This window comes from Euwallacea similis, chromosome 1 (assembly GCF_039881205.1).
Source record: "Euwallacea similis isolate ESF13 chromosome 1, ESF131.1, whole genome shotgun sequence".
In the NCBI taxonomy this organism is placed as follows: domain Eukaryota; kingdom Metazoa; phylum Arthropoda; class Insecta; order Coleoptera; family Curculionidae; genus Euwallacea; species Euwallacea similis.
This window is the reverse complement of record NC_089609.1, coordinates 8,799,424-8,823,806: the sequence shown is the minus strand read 5'-3', so window position 1 is coordinate 8,823,806 and position 24,383 is coordinate 8,799,424. Positions and strand designations below refer to the sequence as shown.

The window sequence follows — 24,383 nt, the reverse complement described above, 5'->3', positions numbered from 1 at the left end:
TCATAATGGTGGTTTTAAATTGCAGTCACTCTAGGAATGTAAGCATAACACTCTCGATGAAGAAAAATTCAAATTTTGACGACTGACAACTCTGACAGGAATAACGTCTTCCTGGCTTTTGTTGATGACAACAAACTTTTTCAAAAGTTTGTAAGCTGTTCGTTAAAGTTCAAAATTAAGCCAAGTATGTAAAATAATATTAATTTTGAGGCTGTTTTTGAGTGTACGAAGTATAGAAGTGATAACCCGTTTCTTAAGACAGATTTTGAAGTTATACCTGCCGTACAGGATGAATCGCAAACACTCATTCAGTGATCGCATAGAGGTAAACAGAAGCACTGCAATTTATCTAATTTACTGAATTCGTGGTGAGCAATATCCAAAAACATAATAGACAGTATATCAAGGTCTCTGCCTATTTACCAAAAAATAAGAAATTCCCGATTAAATACTGAGTTACTATCTGCTCTTACCCTGAGATGTTTTGTGGTGTTTCTATAAATCAACACTCTGATGTTGCTTGATGATATTGAGGATATAGAATGTTATTATAGTTAGAGCACTTTTATTTTTTTAGGATTATGAGGTGCTCCACTTGCTGGGCAAAGGCGGATTTGCTTCTGTATACCAAGCAGTATGTCGTAAAACTGGTGCAGGTGTTGCAATCAAGATGGTAAATTCCACTAACCATACAATTGAATATTTTATTCCAATAATCCCTTCATTATTATTTGATGTTTTTGCTGACTTAGATTGATAAAAAACTAATGCAAGCTGAAGGAATGGTGGGCAGAGTTCAGCAGGAGGTATCCATACATTCCCGACTAAAGCACCCTTCAATACTAGAACTATATACATTTATTGAAGATGCTAATTATGTGTATTTAATTCTAGAGTTGTGCCATAATGGCGAGTTACAGCAGTACATTAAAAGAAAAGTTAGTTGTAATTTATATAAATTTAAATATTACTTAATGGAAACATTTTAGAAACTAAGTGAGTGTGAAGTCAGTAGCATAATGAAGCAGGTAGTTGAGGGCATTAAATACCTACACTTTCACAACATTTTACATCGTGATATATCACTGTCCAACTTGCTTTTGACCAAAGACATGCAAGTAGTAAGTCTTTCATTATCAACCACTAAGGTTCTCTAATCAAAAATCTCATTATTCCAACTAGAAAATCGCCGATTTTGGGTTGGCAACTCAACTAACTCGCCCTGATGAAAAGCACCGCACAATGTGTGGCACTCCAAATTTTATTTCTCCTGAAGTGGCAACTCGAGGTTCACATGGTCTCGAAGTAGATGTATGGGGCCTGGGTTGCCTCCTTTACACCCTTTTAGTTGGTTCTCCACCATTCGATACAAATGGTGTGAAGAGTACATTGACTAGAGTTGTAATGGCTAGTTACAGTCTGCCAAGTCATTTATCCCCTGAGGCCAAAGATCTCATCAATTCCCTCCTGCAAAAAAATCCTAAGGACCGAATTAGTCTTGAACAAATTCTGGATCATCCCTTCATTAAGAGAAGTCAGGTAATTGAGGCTAACAAATTTTATTTAGTAAACGCAATTTTTCTTTTATCCATTAGATATCTAATAATTTAACCCAGGACAGTGGCATTCACACCATGTCAAGCCGTAGGGATAGTGCTTTTGATGGCATTCTTCTAAGTAATTTGCACTCAAGAAAAGCAAACAGTGATTGCTATCCTTTGGAAGCTTCGTATCACTCAAAAAGGCTCACTCATAGTATGGATTATGCTCACAATATGCCTTACATGCATGGGTTATCAATGGAACAGGAATGTGTGCATCAAGAGAGATGGAATTGCGAGCCTGGCAGTAGGTGCAGTTATCAGGATATTCCTGCCAGCGTTAGTCAGTGCAGTAACCATTGTTTTCATCCTAATGATCCAGGAGGAAGTAAGATTTATTGTTTTATTGACGAAGGTTTTTATAGTTTTTTGATTATGACACTTGTAGAGAAGTTATTAAGGATCTAAATTTGAGGGCCTTCTTATGTTTCCAATATTTCTAACAAATTTTATTATCAAATTACACGTATTAAACTATTTATAATTCGAACATGTTTATCTCAATGGGAAAAATTAGCTAGAGCTTTATCCACTGTGTTTGTGTTTGTTGTTTCAAATTGAAATAAAAAATATTCATAAAGGTGATTGTAAAATCATGTTTGATAACAAATATAGAAGAGATTTTAATGGGGCAAGTAAAGAATAAACAAGACTTTTAGATATACGTTTTACTATACTTAAAATCAAGTTAAGCTGAATGTATAAAATATCAAGTCAAGTCAAGTAGTTTCATGATAAAGAATAACTAAGTAGTATCAATAAATAATTCTTATTTATTTTGCAATTATTCCATTAACGAAGTTTCTGTAGAATTTCAAATGCATTTTCATACTCATTGTAGGACTTTGTGACAACCAAATCCTCACAGAAATACCAACCAACTCACCTCTTCTCCCCTCGCAATGGTCGGATCACAACAGTGGCAATAGAGTATTGTCTAGTCTGGACAATCTAAGAATATCCCATGAAGAACTGCCAAGCCATCAAACCACAGAAAAACTATCGACTTTTCAAAAATCGCAAAAATTAGTCCAGTTTTGTTCTCAAAGGCTACTTCCCACGCGACACCAGACAAAAAATGCCATTTTAAGTATTCAAATCGACGGAGAAGTGACGGTAGAATTTATAAAGAAAAAGGGGAGTCTGAAGAAGGAGGTTGTGTGTGAAATTATGCGCATATCTCCTGATGGTTTGAGGTAATTTTATGTGGCAGCAACGGCCTTAAGTTTAGAAAAATTGCTCTGTAGAATTGTAATGTATGAACCAGAGGGAGGTAGAGGTGTTCCACCCTCTGAGGAGACACCGCCACTGCCCTCTCAAGGGGCGGACAAGATTTACAGTATTGAGAATTTACCGGCAAAACATTGGAAAAAGTACATGTACGCGTTTAAGTTCGTTGAGCTGGTCCGGGCAAAAACCCCGAAAGTTACTTATTACAGCGATAAAGCCAAGTGCCTGCTTATGGAGAATTTAACAGATTTCGAGGGGTGTTTTTATGAAGGTAAAGTTTTCCATTTTCATCAATTTTATCAATATTTCAAGGAACATTCCTTTTAGGAGGTAAAGTGACTCAAAGCACTACAGAAGGAATCACCATCTCAAATGCCGAGAATCAAAAATACAATTTCCGCTCTGCTAATGACTGTTTCAGCCTCACAGGCACTCTGGAATTAATGTGGAAGCACTTTCAAGAGTGTTTCGACCATTGCCTAATACTAGAAAGCACTTTAAGTAAATTAGCCGGCAATAATTTTCCCATTATAGTGGGAAGACGACCTTGCTCGTCGTCTAACGGCCCCGGAAAAGAAAACATCACCAAATATTTCTTAGTGAGTTTTTTGGCAAATTTAATATTGATTTTTGATAAATTATTTTCCCTTATTCAGCCCTCTTTTACGGTTTCAATGAACAGTAACAGCACCACCAGCCGTTCAACTAAAGAAAAACAAGTAACAATTCCAGGGGTGGGCACAGCAATTCAATTGCCAAATGGCGAGTTGAACGTTAGATACAATGATGGTTCTCAGCTGTGGGTGGACGGGAAACATCATGTACGCTTCCAGTATCCAGACGGACAAATTGTCACCTACAAAGACACAGACAGTATTCCCAAAACCATCATGGCGAAGATGCAGCTGATGCCCAAGGTGGTCAAGTGTTTGAGCACCCCTGCCAGTACGCCGTTAGTAGAGAAGCAGTTTCGGTGTTTGAGGTAGTCGTTTATTGAGAGATGCGATCTGTAAGTAATACAAATGTAAGGCTTTGTTGTGTTTTCTGGCTAAATTGTTTGATTATCGAGCTTTAAGTGAAATTTGTGCAGAGAATATTAAATTATTTAATCTATATGGAGAAATTATTGGCGACAATCCTTTAAGAGTGGATAAATAAAAAAGCGGAAGTTATGAAGAGAATTAGTTGTATATTTAGTCCCTACTGTAGAAAAATTATGTCATATTACAGGAATCTCTGATAATAGAAATGGTCGTTTAATATACAGAATATTTAAAGTTGTAATGCCCAGACTTTAACACCTTTCTCCACCTCCACAAATATTTTTATCATTTTAAGGTTTTTTTTGAAATTTGAAACAGAATTCCTGATTTTCGATAACTTTTTTATATCCGTTTAGTTTGTAGGATGTCTGCTGTACACTGTCATTAATAATCATGCGAAAATTAGAAAATTGGTAGATTTTTCCGGGATATAGCTGTCTTGGGAGCTCCATTTTTCTTAAGGGTTTTAGTACTTAATCTATCAGTTCTTAGGCGTAGAAGTGGTTCTCTCAAGAATTACTGGTTTTTAAATCTAGAAAAGAGAATCACTGTATAGTTCGTGATACGTATTGCTCAAAATTGCTTGTAGTTTCTAATAATGTTTTTGAATCTTAGGCACTAAATTTTTGAAAAATTGGAGAACACATTTTTTTAATTGTTTTTGGTGTTCGCAAAAAACTACTATGACCACTCTGACAGCGTAATTAATAAATTTAAGATTCTCTGAACTAAGTTATGGGGTTTGAATCTCAGATGAACCCCATGGCGTAGATTATTAGCAAACTAATAAATCTGTTAAAAAAAACACATTTTTGAAGTATGGAGAAATCAAAATATCGGTCTGCAATGGGCCCCAAAACTCTCTAAAATTTCTCAAATTGTTTTATTAGTATATCTACCAATATACAATAGCTACACTATTATTATTTACAAATTTATGCTTAACTACAATCAAATTATCATTCCTAAATAATCTCCATAAGCCCCATACCTATCAGGACTTAATAAATTTAAAAACATATTTTATAAAACCACTAAAATGCTTGTAGATCTTTCTTCATTCAATCCAACAATACACATTCATAAACAAAATTAGACGTCATCATTTATCTTTCACCTGTTATTGGATTTTAACTTAGGACTTCTAGCTTGAAAGGAACTGAATTCACTCTCGTATCCTGGCCTCACCACACTTTCCAAGGGAAAATCGTACTCTGGAATGTGCCAGAGCTGCTTCAAATCTTTCAACTGTTCAGGTTTAATCGTCACCATAAACTCATTCAGTTGTTGACTATTGAACGTGTTTCCGACCACTGAAGGATCCTCATCATCGCTTCGTCTGCGGAATGTGGTGTCGAAGCTTGGAGGTTCCAGATTCAATTTTAGAAAGTTTTGGTCTGGAGGTTGTAACCCAGCACTGTTGGGGTCTGGACTGGTAGGTTCTACACTTTTTGGGTAAACTGGAGTTGTCGCTTGGAATTTAGATGCAAAATTAACTGAAATATCGTTTTCACTGGATTTGGGTGGAACTAAACCAAATTCCTCGGGAATTGGAGAAGTAGCCTCGACACTTAGAGGATACACTGGAGTGGTGGCTTTGAAGCTAGAACCGAAATTTACAGTATTATTAATTCGAAGAGATGACTTCTCTGAAGGGAGCTCCACAGGTTCCTGAAATTTTGATAAATCAATGTCCACGTGTTTTGGGTAGACTGGAGTGGTTGCTAATAAAAGGTTTTGATGTTAGAAACTAGTAAATATTATGCATTAAATCTACCTTTAAAATCTGAGGAGAAATTCACGATTACGTCTTCGGTAGTTTGATCGGGGGGTTGCTCTTCAGAACCTGAGAATTTAGATTGGTTCACATCTACTGTTTTTGGATATACTGGAGTGGTGGCTGAAAGAATTTTTTTTTAGGATATCGAAGAGATTTGCTTTTGATAGAAATGACTAAAGCCCCTTCTGGTCAGGTGAGGAATGTTTATTACTAGTAAGTTGTGAACTATCATGCATTTGTATGATTCAACCATGCAGTTGTTACATGCAGTCTACAGACCAACCTCTAAAATTCGAGGCGAAATTAATTGAAAAATTTTCCGGATTTCCTTTTGTCTCTGGGATCGAAACATCAAATTCAGACAATTTCGACGAATCTACCTCCACTCGCAGAGGATAAACCGGAGTCGTGGCTGCAGAAACATTATCATACTATCAAGTGGTCTTTATAGATTCCTAAATTATGCAAAAATTGAGGACAAACCTTTGAACTTTGAGGCGAAATTTACTGTTCTCTTGTCACTGTCTGCATCTACTGGAAAATCGAATTCTGATAGCCGAGATGGATCGGTATCCACGTGTTTGGGATACACTGGAGTGGTGGCTGTAGAGAATGTTTCGTTTATGATCGATGGTGATTGATGTTGAATGTTACCTTGAAATTTAGAGGGAAAGTTCACGCTTTGCACATTGGAATCTCCGCTCAAAGGATCTTGAAAATTAACAAACTTTGATAAATCCAGGTTTACCTCTTTAGGATAAACAGGGGTTGTGGCCTTAAATCCTGAAGGGAAATTCACACTGGGAGCTGATTTTGAATTATCATTCAAAGTATTAGTACCTAAAAAGCAAAAAAGGCACTGAACCAATGTTTCCATGTATCAAACTTATTTACCTACCGTCCCGGTTAATTGAATTCAAATTCAACACTTTTCCATTATTAGATCTCGGAGCTTCAATCAAAACCCTATCGCGGGTGTTGTAATTAGTCTTATAATAAGACTGTTTAACGAAATTGTTATTGTTTTTTTCTTGTTTATTAGAAGTAGGTATCGTTGATTGACTGGAAATTTCTGTGGACCAATGACTAGGTAAGAAGTATTCAGTGTGGGAGTCTTCAGTATCTGCCCCTAGATGAATTTTTGTGTAAGAACTATGAGGTTTTGGAGTGAATTAACGTACCGATGATATTGCTAGTGATTCTAGTTTCAGTTTGGCTTACATGGGGATCTGCAAGATCTGGTCGAGGAGTTCTGTGGAATTGCAGGTCTTCGACAAAGGGTCTGCCTCGTTGGCCTATGAGCAAGTTGGCGCTAAGGTATCAGAAAAAAAATTAAGTAGGTGTTATGCAATTTTAAGCTTGGTTGATTGATTTATTCTGATTATCTCTGTGGAGTTTTATATATTAATAAATTTTTATACTAGCAACAGGGAGGAATAAAAATGTTTGGAAAAATCTAAGGCAAACACTTGAGAAAATGGAATCCACGCGTATTCTTTCACGTCGCTGCCAAATTTCTGGTGGCGTCTTGATCAAATCGAGCCGTATATTAACATAAATTAACATTTTGTTTTGATAAGGCGTCAATCTGGCAGTCCGGCAACGTTCTCGAAAGTATACGCGAACGCTATTTTCTCATGTGTTTTCCTTGGATTTTTCAAGTATTATGTGAATTGTAGAATACACGACGATTTTTAGTTTTTCCGTAATGTTGAAGAACTGTGTCCTGTTTGATTTGCATTGATCAGACGTTTTTGAGATATTTTATGAACTCTACATCATTGGGGATATTGTCTAGTTATTCCAATTGCCGGATTTGAAGCGGAAACCTGTTTGCCTAGGCATTTGAGAATAAATTATGATTAATGTTTATAGAAGCTTTTGAACTTTGAACTCGTCCCTATAATACATGAATCTTTTTGATGTCTAACAGTGATTCAGTCTCCCTCGCTCTCTATCCATCATAGGCGTTAATGGAAACGTCAATAACACTCACTAAAAAAAAGTAACATCCGTAATTACCGTATATGTAATTACACGTTCCGAAATTCCCCCAAAAGCAACTCGTTATCGTCGACCTTTCAAATACATCTGCAACGGAGAAGCATTCAAAAATCTTCTCCGTCATGTATCCATTAGGTAAATACCCAAAAAAATAGACTTAAACGTGATTTTCCAATTAAGATTATTATTGTTATTAAAAAAAAAAACAGGTTTTGAAATAGATTTCTTGTGACGTAATACTGACCTGTAATCCTCTTCAGCTTTGCTGCAATTCACCATATACCAATGGTCGCAAATGAGCATCCGTTGCTGGAAAAGCGTGTTTTTGGGGCAGCGATAACTGAATTGTCTTCCGAGACCGTCACACATATGATACACCTAAACGTTATTAGTTCTCAAGTGTCCAAAAACATGTTTTTTTTCCATTTTAATATTTACCTGACATCCAGCCGATACATCGGCGTAATACCCGGACGTCCTTCCGTCGCAAGAAAATGACGAAGGCTAGAATTAGAAGCGTCTCGATTAACCAAATTTCGAAATTGTTTATCGTTTGCGTAAGAGCACTAAATTCGTTAGAAATATCAAGGATTTTGCTTCGAAGTTTTTCGCAACCGGTATTAGTTCAAAAATTGCTAAATGAGATACAATTAGCATAGCAGGAAGCTCATTTTGGACTTTTGTTTTCACCCCCATTAAAATTCATGAAAAACTACTAATAAAATAAGTATGTATTTTAGAACATAGTGTGTTCAAGATAAGGACGTTCAGTCCAAATGATAATTGATACAGATTTGGTTAAATAGGAGAAAAATTGCGCATTTAAGGGAATATTCTGATGATGCAGAGATCTATAAAATAATTTTTGGTTTTTCAGTTATTGCGAGAAAAAGACTGAAATTTACAAAATCGTTTATTATTCTTTTCTCTCGAGTTATGGTAAAATATACATAGAAACTAAATTGACTTTACCATTGCAGAAGGGTCAACGCGACAGTTTTAATTTATATACAGGGTATTTTTTAATAAGTGTCCGATATTTCACAGGATAATTCCTCGGGTATTTTTACGATAAAAAGTTCATATAAGCATGGGTCTGCAAGTCCTTACTTATCGAGTTACAGGGTGTTAAAAATTTATTTTTATTTTTGTTTTTTCTAAGTAATTTTTGAAATAGTATCGAATTTAGACCAAACTTGGAAACTTGGTTTTATAACATGAGAAATTAAAATTTTATCTTTAAAATTAATAATTAATAATATTATTTTATCTTTTTTTTTATTTTCAACATTTATTGTGATTTTGATTTAATTTTTTATTAACGTGTTTCTTCGTTTGTTGTTGTTTAAAAATTAGCGTTTAAAATGTTTATGTCAATTAGAAAAAGTTATTTTACACCATATTGTAGTTTCACTTTTTGAAAAACACATGCGTCGATCACTTTAAATCAAAATATCTGGAAAACGGTTGTTCATAGAGACATTTGACATTGAATGATAGAGGAATTGATTTTTTGCTAAAAAATATGATACAAGCATGTACAAAAAAGTTATGACCCTCCAAAAGAGAAAAAACATGTAGGTAGCACCCACTACTTATAAGAGTGAAACTAAGATAAAATTTAAGTATCTCATTTTACAAAACCTCTAAGCACCAAGTTTCGTTTAAGTTCGATACTATTTCAAAAATTACTTAGAAAAAACAAAAAAAAAATAAATTTTAACACCCTGAAGCTCGCTAAGTAAGACCTTGCGAACCCATGCTTATATGAATTTTTTATCTTAAAAATACACGAGGAATCGTTCTGTGAAATATCGGACACTTATTAAAAAACACCCTGTATACATGGTGATTCACAACTTATCCGACAAACTTTAACCATATGTGCGCTTTCAAATAACAAGTCGATTTGTTGGAAAAAATATGTATATGGGTACATATATATTACAAGGGTAAAATGGCGGAGTCATGATTAGCTCAAAAGCAATGTTGCCAATTTGAATTTCGTTGCTTGCCAAGTAGAAGTTGCGCGTAAATTGCTTTTATTTTTAATTTTTCGTTTGTTTTTTAGAGCAATTTTTTAGGATGCTTTTAAAATCATTTGCATTTTAGTAAATATTACTTAAAAAGCAGCAGCAGAATAAGTTAATAATACAATTAGGAAAACCATAGATTCTTCACTGATATTGGGGCGAGATTTTCGAGAATGAAACAAATACGTAAGATTCGTTTTTTTCAATTTATTCCTTACTTCAATATTTTTCTTCCAGAGGGAGCATTAATATTTCGTATCATTGATGGAATTGAAAGCTCAACGGCAATTGGCGTCACCGAGAATACGCTTATAATTCCACTGACTCCCCCGTTTTTGCGGTTGGTAAATTGTTTTTGATTAATTATCGTAATCGCTGAAACATTTTCCCGGCACAAACCTATAACGTAATGCCATTAGGTACATAAGCAGTTATGTTTTATAAAATAGATGAGCCATTGTGCTATAATCCAAAGACTATTCCGACAGACACAAAAGCCGGAATATGGCGTAAGGCAATGCTCGACGGTGTTTTGTAATGATGCCTTTGTACAATTATGCGAAAAGTCCGCGTGTTTGTACATTTAAATTAGGGAAGAATGTTTGTTTTTCCTTTCATTTCGTTCGTTTCGACCCGGTTCTTGCTGAAATAATAATTACGCATCGTGTGTAATCAACTTCAGACGGGGTCATCTCACCGAATTGTGTCCTCTTGGAATTTATAACTGTTTGCATTGCATGTAGAAAGGATGCAGTGAGTGGGGGCGGTATTCACTAGTTTTTGCCCTTCAAAACAATCTCTACTAAAACGGTAGAGTTAACTGAAGCACTCGGTTATAATATCGAAATATAATTTCAATCCTTTCACTCGCGTTTGCGAAGCGACAATCATTTAATTAGCATGAATATCCGACGAAACTTCTTCACTCCTGCACATCTTTATCATAAATAATTACAACACGAGTGGCGTAAAAATTCCGATCGCATACTTGTTATGCCGTCCGTACCAAATCAGAATTCAGGTGACCTTTGTCGGGAGCAATATGGAAATAAAGAACGCTAATGCTGAACGATGAGACCTTTTAAGGTCATCGATGGGTGTAAACACTGTAAACACAAACGGCTGCGACTTTGAAGGCTGCAGTTGGTAATAAGGCCATTATTGGCGTCATTTCTGAGTAAGATTAGAGGTGCAGATGTCCGCTTTTGATTGTTGTTTACAAACGTTAATGGGTTTGGTTTTATTAATAGTTGTGTTAACCACTGAGCATGTAGTTCGATTATTCAAAGATAATTGATGATGATTTGAGTTGATGATGAACCCACAATGCCAGAGTAATATCAAAGCATATGATATTGAGATTTAAAGCGGCAAAAACGCAGGGATTGAAAAAACTTATTAGATTCAGCAGCGCAATATCCAAGATTATATAATTAGAAAAGATTAATAATATACTTGATGCGGAGAGACCCATCACATGCTTATAAATAATTATAAATTTCAATGATACAGACAATGGATATTCATGAAAATAATCGCGTTGTCCCTGCGATTTTGACCACATCAAAAGCAACACCTGCTACTTCCTTAAGTGCAAGAAACGACTTATTTCAATTCTTTTCTATCGCATTGTGTCTAATGACCACCACAAGCTGAAACATTTCTCCTCATGCGTGAGTAATTTAGATAAAAAGTATCGATAAATTTGACATTAGATGCAAATTAGATTGGAGAGAACCAATCGCCAAACCAAAGAAAGTTGTTAACATTGTTTTCTCTTCAATACATTGGATAATTCGGCGGATTTTAGTCATAATTGTTGAGTAACCAAAATGACTTCCCGAACGAGAACATCACCGTTTTTTTTTCGTAATGTTTGATGTCGTAGAGAAACCGCACGATCTCCGTGAGTGAATCATTAAGGGAAGTTATCAATCCTGCTTCGCAAACATATCGGTGTCATCGACAAATCCATCTGAATGATTCGGCTTAATAATTAATTAACTAATTATTCATTTCTGCATTTCGGACTAGAGGAGCGGAAAGAGTGCTATAGCCCTGAATACTGATGATGAGATTTTTGCATTATAGATGTATCGTGGATCTTTAATAATCATTTGTTTTATTGTACTTGACCATTGTTACATAAATTAAATATCGTATTCATCATTCCTAGATATCAATTAAGAAGTTAGCATAGCATTGTGTATAAGCTTCCTCTATGCATATGAGTGAACTACAGCATCGACCCAAAGGTCTTGTGTGAACACGTGTCTCTCTTTTTTTTTTTATTGGGCAAACGGCTTCGCAATGATCAAGCATGTCAAACTGACCACCTCTAATTAATTTCGCGAAACATCATCGGGATTATCGTCGTTTGTGGAGCCGATTTGCACGCCCAAATCGACAAAAATGCGAAGAAATTCACGCAAAAATGAAAGTCCGTTCAATGATCAGGGCGGCGCGAAACGTCGTGATCCTTTCCCACGTAAAATTTCGTATTTGCGTATTTATCTAACTACAGTGTTTGTGTGTGTTTCTCAATAATAAGTTTGAATTAATTATTGAAAAAAAAAGACAAGTTTGGTGGGTGTAAGAGTCGTCCGTTTAAGCGTCGTTTATGTAATTTTTCTTCGAATCATCACTATTGTTATTTTAACGCATTAAGTGACTGGTAGAATATTTCGCAGGAACTTGATCCGACAGCGCTGACTAACGTTTGCCGCTGTCACTTCAAATTGCTTTAAAATATTTTCATTTGTTTGATGGTTGGTTACAGTGCGTCACCAAGTATGCTCGATTTGTTTTTGATTTTTTTTTTTAAATCAAAATTAACACTATACAGAGTACTCGTTTCTACAGCTTAACCATGAGGATCTCGGTTATTATAAGAGATACGAAGTCTGTTAAATTGGGGCAAAGTTGCGCCTTACGGAGGGCAAAAATGTGCCGCTGAAAAACTAAAATTTTTCAAAGGTTGCCGAGATTTTTGGAAAAAACTGAAATTTTGAATTTTTGTTTTTATTATTTTTAGCGAAAACGAATAGAGTTGGACATTTTTAACCTATACATTATTGGGACACTTTTTTTATAAGGAATTTGAAAATGTTACCAGAATTTTCAAGGCATTCTTTGTTTAAAAGTTACGACACTCAACTTTGTTATTTCTTATGGCCGCCATATTGGATTTTTATATTTTTGGATTAAGCTCTTTTTTTTCGATTTAAATGAGGTGTAGACAGTGACCCATTTAAGATGAAAACACCTCTGTAACTTTTGCATTTATAACACGAATTCAGAGAACAAAGCCTCAATAGATAGAGAATAAAAAGCGCTATTTATGCTGTAAAAATTAATTTGTAACTCATTCGACAAAGACCTAGAATAACTTGTTTTCTATGTCAAAAATTGGAAAAAAGGATTAGAGTGTTTTTTGGAAAAATAAATGCGTCCCTGAATTCAGCATTCTTTAAAATGGGCATGTGCTAAATTTCATAAAAAAATAACAATTATTAATCATTTCAAAGAAGTTTATTTTATAGTTGCAAACAATATTATTTTATCAAGATTGCCATAAAATAAATAAACTAATAAACTAAATTTTGGAAGCTTCCACTACCCGTACATTTTAACGTTATGCTCTAAATTTAATGAATAATAACTACTTAGGTAAGACACTTAAATGCAACAGAGATTTTTATAAAATGCCCAAAAAACACCAGTTACGATACTTCTGACAAAAAGATTCAATTAATTTGGCGTTTATCATTCAATTTAATTCGTTTGAATTTGTTTTTATGGCTATCTTGATAAAATAATATTGTTTGCAACTATAAAATAAACTTCCCTGAAGTGGTTAATAATTGTTATTTTTTTATGAATTTTGATACGTTTCCATTTTAAACACTGCTGAATTCAGTGGCTCGTTTAGTTTTTCCAAAAAAAACCTTAATCCTGTTTTTCTGATTTTTGGCACAGAAAACAAGTTATAATAGGCCTTGGTCGGGTGAGTTGGAAAATAATTGTTACAGCATGAATAAATCTTTTCATTCTCTATCTTTTGAGCCTAGGTTTTTTTTAAATAGAGTTATAAACGCAAAAGTTACGGTAATGTTTCCATCTTAAATGAGTCACACTGTATATGTAAAATAAGGGAGAACACACACAACACTCTTTATGAAAAACATTCTTGTAGAATTCTCTTTACACACTACCTATATCGACGACTTTTATCACGTGGAACGTATAAAACCATCGGTATAACCTTAGAAATGATCGAACTAACTAAAAAAATGTCAGAGACGTACTAGACGCAATTCTGTGCAATGCACTATTATCCTTCAATTTTGCAAATTATTTAGCGAATAAACAGGGGTGTAGTGTCCAGAATTTTGCCCAAAGAATGTAGTGAAAATAAGCAAATATAAGTGCTTAAAAAAATTATAGTTATCTTCATTGTTAGTCCACGCCATTGATTTTATATACCTGCCTAGATTTGGTACGTAAAATATTCTCATTCAAGCATAGAGAAATTCATTTTTTTTCTCTAATTCAAATTTCTCTTGGTGATCAATCTACACCAATAATTTCAATACAACATACAATGTTCATTACAATCCTTGAAATATCAAAATTATTTAAGAAAAATACAAAATTCTAGAAAATTCAAAAATTTTATTTATTTATTTTTTAGTCAAATTACGCCAATGTCTTTCGCACGAATCCGCTAGGCATTCAATAAACTTTTTAATTGTTAAATTAATAAAAAAATAGACAGCCGTGCAGTTGATGCGGCATAGACAATAATTGAAATTTAAAAAAACAAGTACAGAATGAATGTTTTTAATTTCCAATTTTCTTTGGAAATCAACGTACACCAATGGCTTTTATGCACGTCTGTTGTTTAAATGTTCTAGTCCTTCGATACAATCAATGAAAGAAATCAATGAAAATTTTATTGAATAAAAACGCTTTTGAATTCTTTTGTAATGAACCTACTCTAATGGTTTTATGACACTTCTGTACCATAAAATATTTACTAGAATGTGTATTTCAAATATGCAAATGATTTAAGAAATATACAGATGTGTATCTACCAGATATGCATCTTTCAAGCTTTATCAAGTAGTGATTCAATGGTTTAATTTTGTTGACAGATAGTTGGCGAGCGTCATCAAGAATGTTCATTTTTTTTTGCGACATTGAGGTTTCCAATTGAATATATAGACACTTTCATAAATACCTAGTGTGTTTTAGTTTTTTGCATTAAAATGCGACAAAAATTAATTTAATAGAAGTCCGCACATCCTGCATATCTGAGATCTGAATTGCATCGTGTACAATTTTTAAAATTCGTGTCAACGTTTTCTAGATAAAATTATTGATTTTTATAGATATATAGTTGTAGTTATTATTTGGGGAATGCTACACCCAAGGAAGAATATGTTATTAAATATTATATGTAACATTATAAATTAACTTATTGGGACTACCTTTGCTGACGTAAGCAAGCGTATTAACCAGATGTTTTTACCAGATGACGTTGCCCAAATCTGTCAATGTCATATGTCGTCGTGATTCAATCGTTTAATTTTTTTGATAGTTGGTTATGGTGTATCATCAAGTATGCTTGTCATTTTTGCGTTAATTCAATTGAGGTGGAAGGTCCCAGCTAGATACATTGTGTCCTTGAATTTTTTTTCAGCTTTCAAGAGCTAGTTACATATTTAGTTTTTAATTGGCAGTTTAATAATTTTTTACTAGTGCTTCATAATAGTATATGTATATCTTAATTGGTCCCAACCGGAGCTGATAATTCTTTAGGGGTAACGATTATTTGAAATTATTAAACAGAGAGTCATCTCCAATCACCTTGTAGATTTTTGTCAACAATTAATAGTCATATACTGAATGGCATTCTGATGTTATAAAATTAAAAAATAAATATAAAAATGTTAAAAATTTTAAATATTCAAAAGTGAAAATAGGTATAGGACACCATGGACATTTTGTAAATTTTTCGGTTTTCCCGATTTGATTTGTTAGATTTTTTATTAGTTAATATTTCTTTAGACCCTTGCACTGATAAAATCTGTAATTGAAACATATTATAGTGTAACGCATAAATTCAATATATTAAATTTATATTCTAGTGGTACGCATATCAATTATCACCCACCTTCTGACCCGTAACACCACTAAATCTCACCAAAACACCGAATAGAACCAACCCGACCAACGTTGGCCAAGTCCAACCCGCAGAAGAAGACATCTCGTCCGCCTACACCATCAACCAACTGGCGCCGCGTCGTTTCGCGTTTGTTTTCGCTCTGCGATCTGACGCAACTGCCCCTCGAGAACTCGAGATGATGTCGCGGAATCGGAGGAATCCCAACCGTATCGGGTGGGTCAGCGGGGGTCAGATCTGGCGTGTGGGGAGCCCCGCGAGATCAGCGGCGCCTTAAAGGTGTCCCGAGAAGGTCGAACACATATTGTCATGTGGTGGCGATGGTGGGCGATATGAGTCTCGTGACGTGGTTGAGAGAAACATTACAAACGAGGTATTCAAAAATACGTTTAGAGATTAGTAATGTTACCTATGGATTACCTATGATGATCTTAGAGTATGACGCAGAGAAGATATGAGATGACTGTGGATTCAGACCAGCAGGCACTTCATTTCAACCTTAAGCATACGTCATCGTGTATGCGCGTGGCACTCAAGCGATACGTATACCTTCATATGTGGAAGATGAAGATCTGATATAAATTTACTTATGTTTTATTGTAGTGCGGTTCACAACATTATTCTAATGAGTATGTGGGAATTTGTGCTCTCGTCATGGCTAATTATCACATTTATTGGAAATTGGTAGGTATTTAACAGCTTCCGGGTGTACAGTTTAATTAACGGGTTAAGATAATTAATTATAGGCACCTTGTTTGGCCAAATGAATCATTCTTGTTGTGTAGATCTATTCTGCTAATTTTATCAAAATATTCGTCAGCAACCGGAAAAATCAGTTTGTAGCGGTTAAACCTTTAAAGCCTAATTAAGCACTTTCGTGTGCAAATGGTTATATAGGAGCTCAAAATATTGCTCACTGATTAGCAAAGATACAAAGAATATCACATGATCTACCTTGACATTTTTGTCAGCACGTAGATTATGCTAATTCAAACTAGATGCGTCCATCCTTAAATAACGTCGCCGTGATATATTTTTATGTATTTAGGATGGGCTTGCATCCTTTGACATTTGATGAGAAAAAGGCGTATTGATACAGTTTGTTATTCCATTTGTTTCTTCAATGCCAAAGGCAGCAATAAATCCGTCCAAAAAACAACAGGAAAAAACAAGCACCACAATGAACACTCGAAAAATATCATATGCAGGGTGTTTCATAATATAATGGTATATCAAAAGTTCAAGGGATGAATCTGTAGGTGATTTTAAGAAAAAAATTCATATGAATATGAGTTCGTTTTGGCTTTCTGGCTAAAATACAGGACGATAAAGACAATTTTTTTTTTTAGTTGTTTCCTAATAAGTTCCGGCAGTAAATATTTTTATGAAAATTGGGGAGCATAAAATAGGTGTAAAGGTGCATCTTCCAAGGCGAAAACAATGTTTTCAGTTGGCCAGTGGCGTCACCATTGATGCGATCCTCAACATTTTAAACGAAAGATATGATACGCTACTGTTTTTTTAATAAAACATGTTTTTTTAATGCTCCATAATTCTGTCAGAAAAAGGTTTCCTGAATATTTTTCACAACGTCGATGGCTACCATGGAAAACTTAAACAAAAACATAATATTCTAAAATGGAACAATGCCTTGCATGGTTATCAAGAAACCGTTATCAGAGAGGCGTAAAATCGTGTAAATAAAATCCTTGAGTGAGAAATCTCCTGGGCTGCTTGTTCCTGGAATCGAGCAGGCCATCAGCAGAGTTTTAGAAATTTAGCGTCTTTAATTCAGACAGGAATTGACCAAAATCAGGTTTTTCTTTCATAATTTGGGGTCCAATTGACGAATTGTTTTACCTTGAGGAAGGAACGCACCTCCAAGCGCCATTACTCTCACTTTCACCACAAAAGGGGGAAAAATTTATGGGGACACCCACTTTCCTTCAGTAAATGTCTGCTACTCTAGTAACGCACCTCGCGAGTCTCTCAAACAAAAGAACACCCGGTTATTAGTTTATTCCGCATTGCAAACATCTTGTATATTGTTTTGCCACTCGACTGAATAATCTAAGACATAATGTCGATACGAAAACATTCCTTTATAGTTATTTTTCAATCGTACACCTCATTGTTACTCGGTAGGAACGTCGACAGAGAATTAGTAGAACTTTCTTCACTTCATCATTACACCTAACTTTACGCGCAATAAAATCACTCCAACATTTTACCGCATTTTCATGTTTTCCGGATTAGCATCTTCTGTGTTTAGGATTTGTACCGTTTGTACCTTTGGTGGTAGGTTTCAGATTTCTCTCCACGCTTAGAAACAAATACTTTAGTAAACTTTCGCCTTTTAGAATACACAAAATAGTAGAAATTCTTGGAAACAAAATAGGGCACTGTTTTGAACCAAAACAAGAGTCAAAAATTCATTTAATATGGGTCCTACTCAATTATACACACACACAAACCCACACACCTAGTACAAATGAGTATAATGGCTGCAGAAAACAATAAGCATTTATTAACTTTTTTATTAGTATCTTTCTATTAGCTATAAATTGATACAATCGCTATATTACTGCTTAATGGTTCTAAAAGAAGTGCAAACAGTAATTACGCTCTTCTCAGTCTTATGAAACAATTATACAGCTGTCGTGGAAATGTTGAGTTTTATTAAAGCATTTTAAAAGTTTTAATTCGTTTATTTATAAAATATTTTTATAAGGTACTTGAATTATAAGTTATAAAAAGTCGTGTAAAGATCGCAAGGTCAATAAAATAATAGTAACCTATTAAATGTAATAAAACAGATTCTTTGTATAACCTTTCATAATTTATTAAAGATGCCGGACACGATCATCTTTGTGTTTGTTCGATTAGAGTCGAGGTTTTACACACAAAATAAACAAATATTTCAGCTAGGAGAATCAAATTATTTTCTATACACCATTTATACAGAGTGTCTCATAATTAGCGGTACATAAGTGATTTCCATATTTCTTAAGCAAAAACATTAACGTTTTACCTGATTTACCCATATCAAAATGTTGATAATGAGTGAAATACAAGGTGTCGAAATTTAGAATTGTTTGATATGCATTTTTTGATATAATTCTTGGAAAATAAAAAACTTTCTTAGTCTGCGAAGTGTTTTCGGATAGGGAATTTGAAGATTTCCGAGATTTTTATGTAGGTTCAAGAGGGCACAGTAGGCGGTACTTTCCTGGGTTTTACAAGCTCACATTTTTTGCATCATACTGTACAAACGTTTTGACTGACGTACAAAATTTTTCCCGTGTAAAAAAATGTGCCTCGCTCTGATTATCACCTTTCTAGATATTCAATTATTCGGTCCACTCTGTAAATGACGGATGATATCTACCCCACATTCTTAATCTTGGCCAAAATCATATTGGGCCAGTCATCTGAATGTGTTTAACAAATCTATATAAAATTATATGAATTTTTAGTCATTAGACACACATCTCTCTCCGATGTAGGTAAATTAGGTTTATTTTTATTAACTTTACTCAAGTAATCTAAGGTGTAATTGCCTACCGTCAAGTATGGGACGCCCTATGTAACTAAAAGTTCAGATGAAACATAATAATAAAACATAAAAGCTCAGTTATTCGAAATTTATACGACTAATTTGCCATGTGACCTCCATTTCTTTGAATACTTCTGTTGCTCTGGAACATTTCTTCAAGTAGCATTACTGCATATCTCTCGTGCATCTCTGAATATACATCGTCGCTCTTTTAATTGAATTCACTTTAATTCCCTTTGCGATTACTTCCACAAAATCATGATCCATCGCACACTAACGCCTCACACCTATGGGCTGTTAGATTGTGTACTGATGGAGGTATAGTTGCTTCACCAGGATTTTAAACAATTTTTTTTATAATTTAATTTTTCATAAATTGTGGAAAAAAAATTTAAATATGGTGATAAAAATAATATGAGAATAAACACTGGTGTTCTACCTTTATTGGAATAATTGTAAAAGTTTCATTAAAATGCGCTATACTGGCTAACAATAGGCTTCCTCTTAGTCTGTGCTAACACCTACCGCAGACTAGCTTAATTGCCCGAAATCTTTGAACACATTTGAGTCCTCCATTAAGCAACAACATAATGATCTTCCAGCGGACTATATTATAAACAAATAGCTAATTAAGTTTCTTCGCTTTCGGCGCTGTTGATTATTTAATCTTTTCCTGCACTTTTCATCATCATCGTAACTGCAAGACAATACGGGCAATTATTTTTACACTACTCACCTTAGGGATTTTAAAAGTCCGAGGCAAAATGACCAATAAAATTTCTGCTCTAGATCTTCAAATAGACACAGCAAAAATCCAACCTCAACCTTACTAAACGATGCATTGGTGGGAGATAGAAAATAACCTTGACACTTCCTCTCTTATTCTGTAATTAGAAGCGTTAGGAGAGCACATTTCGTAAGAGTTAATTTGTGGCTTACTTTTCAAGGAAACGGCGCAGATTAAATGTTAAAACCGCTTTGCTATTATTTGAAGATGCACGAAACTGCCTGATGGTTGTGATGAGGATCGGCTTCAGTTCAGCCCATTCAAATTGCCATAATAGTCTACACGCGATATCCGCATTACATTCAATTGAGAAATTTTCGATTGTCATTTTATTTAGAAAACCATTGAAAATCTGGAGATAACGAATGGAAAGAAAAGGTCCTTAATCAATCAAAATGCCTAAAATCATTTGATGATCTATTAATAATCGAGGATTCGCAATAAAAAAGTAACAAAGAAGAGTTTTAAAAGCTATCCATCATCTTGCAGCGAAGAATGAGGAAACAGATTCATCTTTAGACAACAATTGAATTTATTTGTAACGAGCTCCATCGGCCTATTTTTTAACTTCGCATTATTCTGATTTAGTGCGGTGTGAGGTCGAAAGGTTTTCCTTCCCATTATTCTGAGATTGTTATATGTATGAAATGGTCTCTTATGCAATTAAAAGATTCTACCAGTAATTGCTATCTAAAGATCTTGCTTCTGGGAATTTAGTTACATTTTAAGATTGATTTTATTTGGTACATTTTATTATGGAATCTTATACCTACATAGGAATAAAAAAATGCAAAGAGAACTTGACTAAATTAGGTACATACAAATCGACACGCGGTTTTACATTAATACGTCATTCGGGATCGAGCTTTTGGTTAAGCCGGCTTTGAAAACAAAACAATAACGCTTCGATTGTCAGTATTAATGACGTCTTGGAGTTTTCTCTTGTTTCGCTAGCGAAAAATATCAAATTTAAACAGAAAATATGGGAAAAATTTAGAAAAGTTTGTACGAAATTGAAGATTAATTAACTAGAAACCTAAAAAGTGTTTGTATAAGATTTTGTCCGGACAAAAAAACGTAAAAGTCGTACTTTCAAAATGCGATTTTATTTGGCAATACCACGAATATCGTGTTTTTTACGTTCGGGTTTCCGAAGTCGCACGAAAAGTTTTGGCTATTCAGAAGAATAAAGTCAGGGACGTTCGTGTGGCCGAGCAGTGCAGTACGTCCTGTGTCGAAAATAAACAGTAAGCCGCATTCCCCTTCTCAATGGCGGCTAAATCATAATGATCTAAAAAGTTGATTTGAGGTAAACAATAAGTGTTTTATTATACCTGCTTCAACCTCTCTTTTTTTAAATTTAATTTTCTATGTGGGTGATTACTCTAAGTGGTTTTCGTTGGTTTTTAGTTTTTTGTTATACAGGGTTATTCACATCATGCTACACGGAATATTGCGGCTAAAGTATTTAATATTTCGAATTTTTCTTTTTTGCGATGTGTAGAACTCATATAGAGGTACATTCTAAAATTATTTTACTTTTATACAGGGGATTGTAAATAAGTGAAAAATATCAAAGTTATGTTTTTTTAAATGAAACACTCAATATATTAGTACCGTTTTAGATTCCTTGAGATAAATAAATGTATGTCTGATTAAGATTTACCTACCCTAAACCTTAAGGATTTTGAAATAATTTTCAGTATATTTTCAGAATAATTTCAGATTAAATATCAGTTGCCACAGTGACATCTAAAATGTCAATATAAAGAATTATATTTATGCATTCTATTTCGGAGATTTGATTAAATATGAAAATTATTTTATAAGTTACGCAAATAATATTGAAAATATCATAAATAAAGAATTATCCGAAAAAAGAATGCATAAATATGACTCTTTATATTGGCATTTTAGATGTCATCATGGCAACTGATACACAAAATAATAAGATTTTCTACTTTCTTTAAAAATCTTAATTTTCAAGGAAAACTTGTACATTTAGGTATAGGAAAGTATAATAGTTTTCGATCGGTAATGTTTCAATTTGATAGTTGTCGTAATAAAATATAGGGTGTTCCATTTAAATTAAGCAAGTTAATACCCTTCAAAGTAAGTACATTTTTCGATTTATTTTTTGGACACACTGTATAAGATATTTAAATTTTCATGACTATGGCATGAAATATGCCTCATGTCTGAGGCTTGATGTGAATTTCGGCTTATTCCAGTTTAAACTTTCTTTAAAGCAAAGTTTTTAAATTTGCACTACATTTTTACAAAATCTCAATTATTTCAAAATCTTTAAGGTTTAGGGTAGGTAAACCTTAGTCAAACTTACATTTATTTTTTTCAAGGAATCTAAAACGGTACTAATATATTGAGTGTTCCATTAAAAAAAACATAACTTTGATATTTTTCACTTATTTACAACCCCCTATATAAAAGTAAAATAATTTTAGAATGTACCTTTATATAAGTTCTACACATTGCAAAAAAGAAAGATTCGAAATATTAAATACTTTAGCCGCAATATTCCATGTAACATGACGTGAATAACCCTGTATATTCTCGGTTCACCTCTTCCCCAAGCGGAGTGTTATCAATTCTTACTATACAGAGTGTTTCATAGTAGTATATCAAACATTCAGAGGGTGAATCCATGAATGATTTTAAGAAATAAAATTTATATGAACAAGATTCCTTTTTTTGTGCCCTGTTTAAAATACAGGGCGATAATTTTTTTTTTAGTTTTCTCCTAATAAATCTGTTTGTCGTTAAATATTTCTATAAAAATTGAATAGCGAAAAATAGGTGTAGAGACACATTTTTTTAAGGGGAAGACAATGTTTTTAAATTCTCTAGTGATGTCCCCATTGGTGTGACCCTGAACATTTGGAACCAAAAATATTATACGTCACTGCTTTTTTAATAAAAATAATTTTTGAATGCTCCATATTTCTATGAAAAAGCTCTCTTTGAATATTTTTCATAACGTTAACCGTTTTCATGGAAAAAATAAAACATAATTATCAGACATAGAACACAAAACAGAGAAATCGCATAATTCATTCGATTAACATTGTAGAAAATACATCAGGGATTTTTCAAAGTGCGCGATAACATGCGAAATAGTGCCAAGGCATGCATTCTTGCAAGTGGAAGGCATTTTCAACGCCTTATTTAGCTGTTCGTATAAATAATATAATATACCTAATTTAGTCTTGTAGTTTTAATATTAGTTAGAAAATATTAATAGATAATATATCTTAAAACATTTTTTTAATGAAAATGGTTAATGTTATAAAAAATATTCAAAAAGCCTTTTTTCACAAAAACATACAGCATTCAGAAAATTATTTTTGATTAAAACAACAGTGGTGTATCATACTTTTCGTTTAAAATGTTCAGGGACACATCAATGGGGTCTCTACTGGTGAAATTAAAATAATTGTTTTTCCCTTAAAAGATGTGTATGTGCACTTATTTTACGCTTCCCAATTTTCATAAAAATATTTAATTCCTCAATGGACTTTATTAGGAAAAAACTTTAAAAAAATATATCACCCTGTATTAGAGACATGAAGTAAAAACGAACCCATGTTCATATGAACGAACTTTTTTACTTAAAATCATCCACAGATTTACCCCCCTTTATTTTTTACATACTATTATGAAACACCTTGCATAATAAATATTCGGAAAACTTAAGAGGAACAAACTAGATTTTCAATTAAGAAAATTTTGTCAAGCATTGTCATTTGTTGCTAATTATTTAATTGGAAAATTAATCAAATACTCTACTGTAACTTCATTAAGTATTCGTATGATTGGCGCCCTCCTTAGAGGCTCGCGCGCAATGTTTTACGATCGTGTGTTAAGAAAGACTTCCTTCTTCATATGTTACTCGAAACACTAATGCGCATTTATACAATTTTAATAAAGTGATTCTATGGCAATAACATAAGAAATCTCATAGGATTTCCAAAAACATGTGGTTGAATGGATTTGTTAGTATTTCGTTACCTTTATAAAATACCTTTAGAGTACGCTTGTTTTATATGAGGCTGCCGAAATTGGTTCTATTAATGTTTTAAGAACACTAGACAGAGCTGTTTTTGCGACAATTAATGTTTTATTTGTTTGGTTAAATAAATACCCG

General features: G+C 33.7%; 2 protein-coding genes across 3 annotated transcripts; one reads left to right on the top strand and one right to left on the bottom strand.

Annotated features, from left to right (window-relative positions):
• The first annotated feature begins 79 nt into the window (after positions 1-79).
• Positions 80-4,012, top strand: SAK (Sak kinase). Its single transcript, XM_066399815.1, has 10 exons — positions 80-325; positions 578-673; positions 753-938; positions 990-1,121; positions 1,183-1,539; positions 1,596-1,929; positions 2,443-2,797; positions 2,849-3,102; positions 3,159-3,430; positions 3,488-4,012. Exons 1-10 carry the CDS (start codon positions 290-292, stop codon positions 3,815-3,817), a joined length of 2,352 nt encoding a protein of 783 aa, XP_066255912.1. The 5' UTR covers positions 80-289; the 3' UTR covers positions 3,818-4,012.
• A 731-nt stretch (positions 4,013-4,743) lies between these two features.
• Positions 4,744-16,073, bottom strand: js (jiangshi). 2 transcript variants are annotated; one of them, XM_066399824.1, is made up of 10 exons: positions 15,870-16,073; positions 8,097-8,162; positions 7,903-8,036; positions 6,836-6,966; positions 6,553-6,783; positions 6,309-6,494; positions 6,138-6,257; positions 5,938-6,066; positions 5,652-5,774; positions 4,744-5,598 (listed from the first exon to the last, which is right to left on the bottom strand). In XM_066399824.1, exons 1-10 carry the CDS (start codon positions 15,960-15,962, stop codon positions 4,988-4,990), a joined length of 1,824 nt encoding a protein of 607 aa, XP_066255921.1. In that variant the 5' UTR covers positions 15,963-16,073; the 3' UTR covers positions 4,744-4,987. The 2 variants fall into 2 exon arrangements, with proteins under 2 accessions (XP_066255921.1, XP_066255931.1); XM_066399834.1 differs by lacking the exon at positions 5,938-6,066 and having other exon boundaries at positions 15,870-16,072.
• Between the last annotated feature and the right edge of the window lie 8,310 nt (positions 16,074-24,383).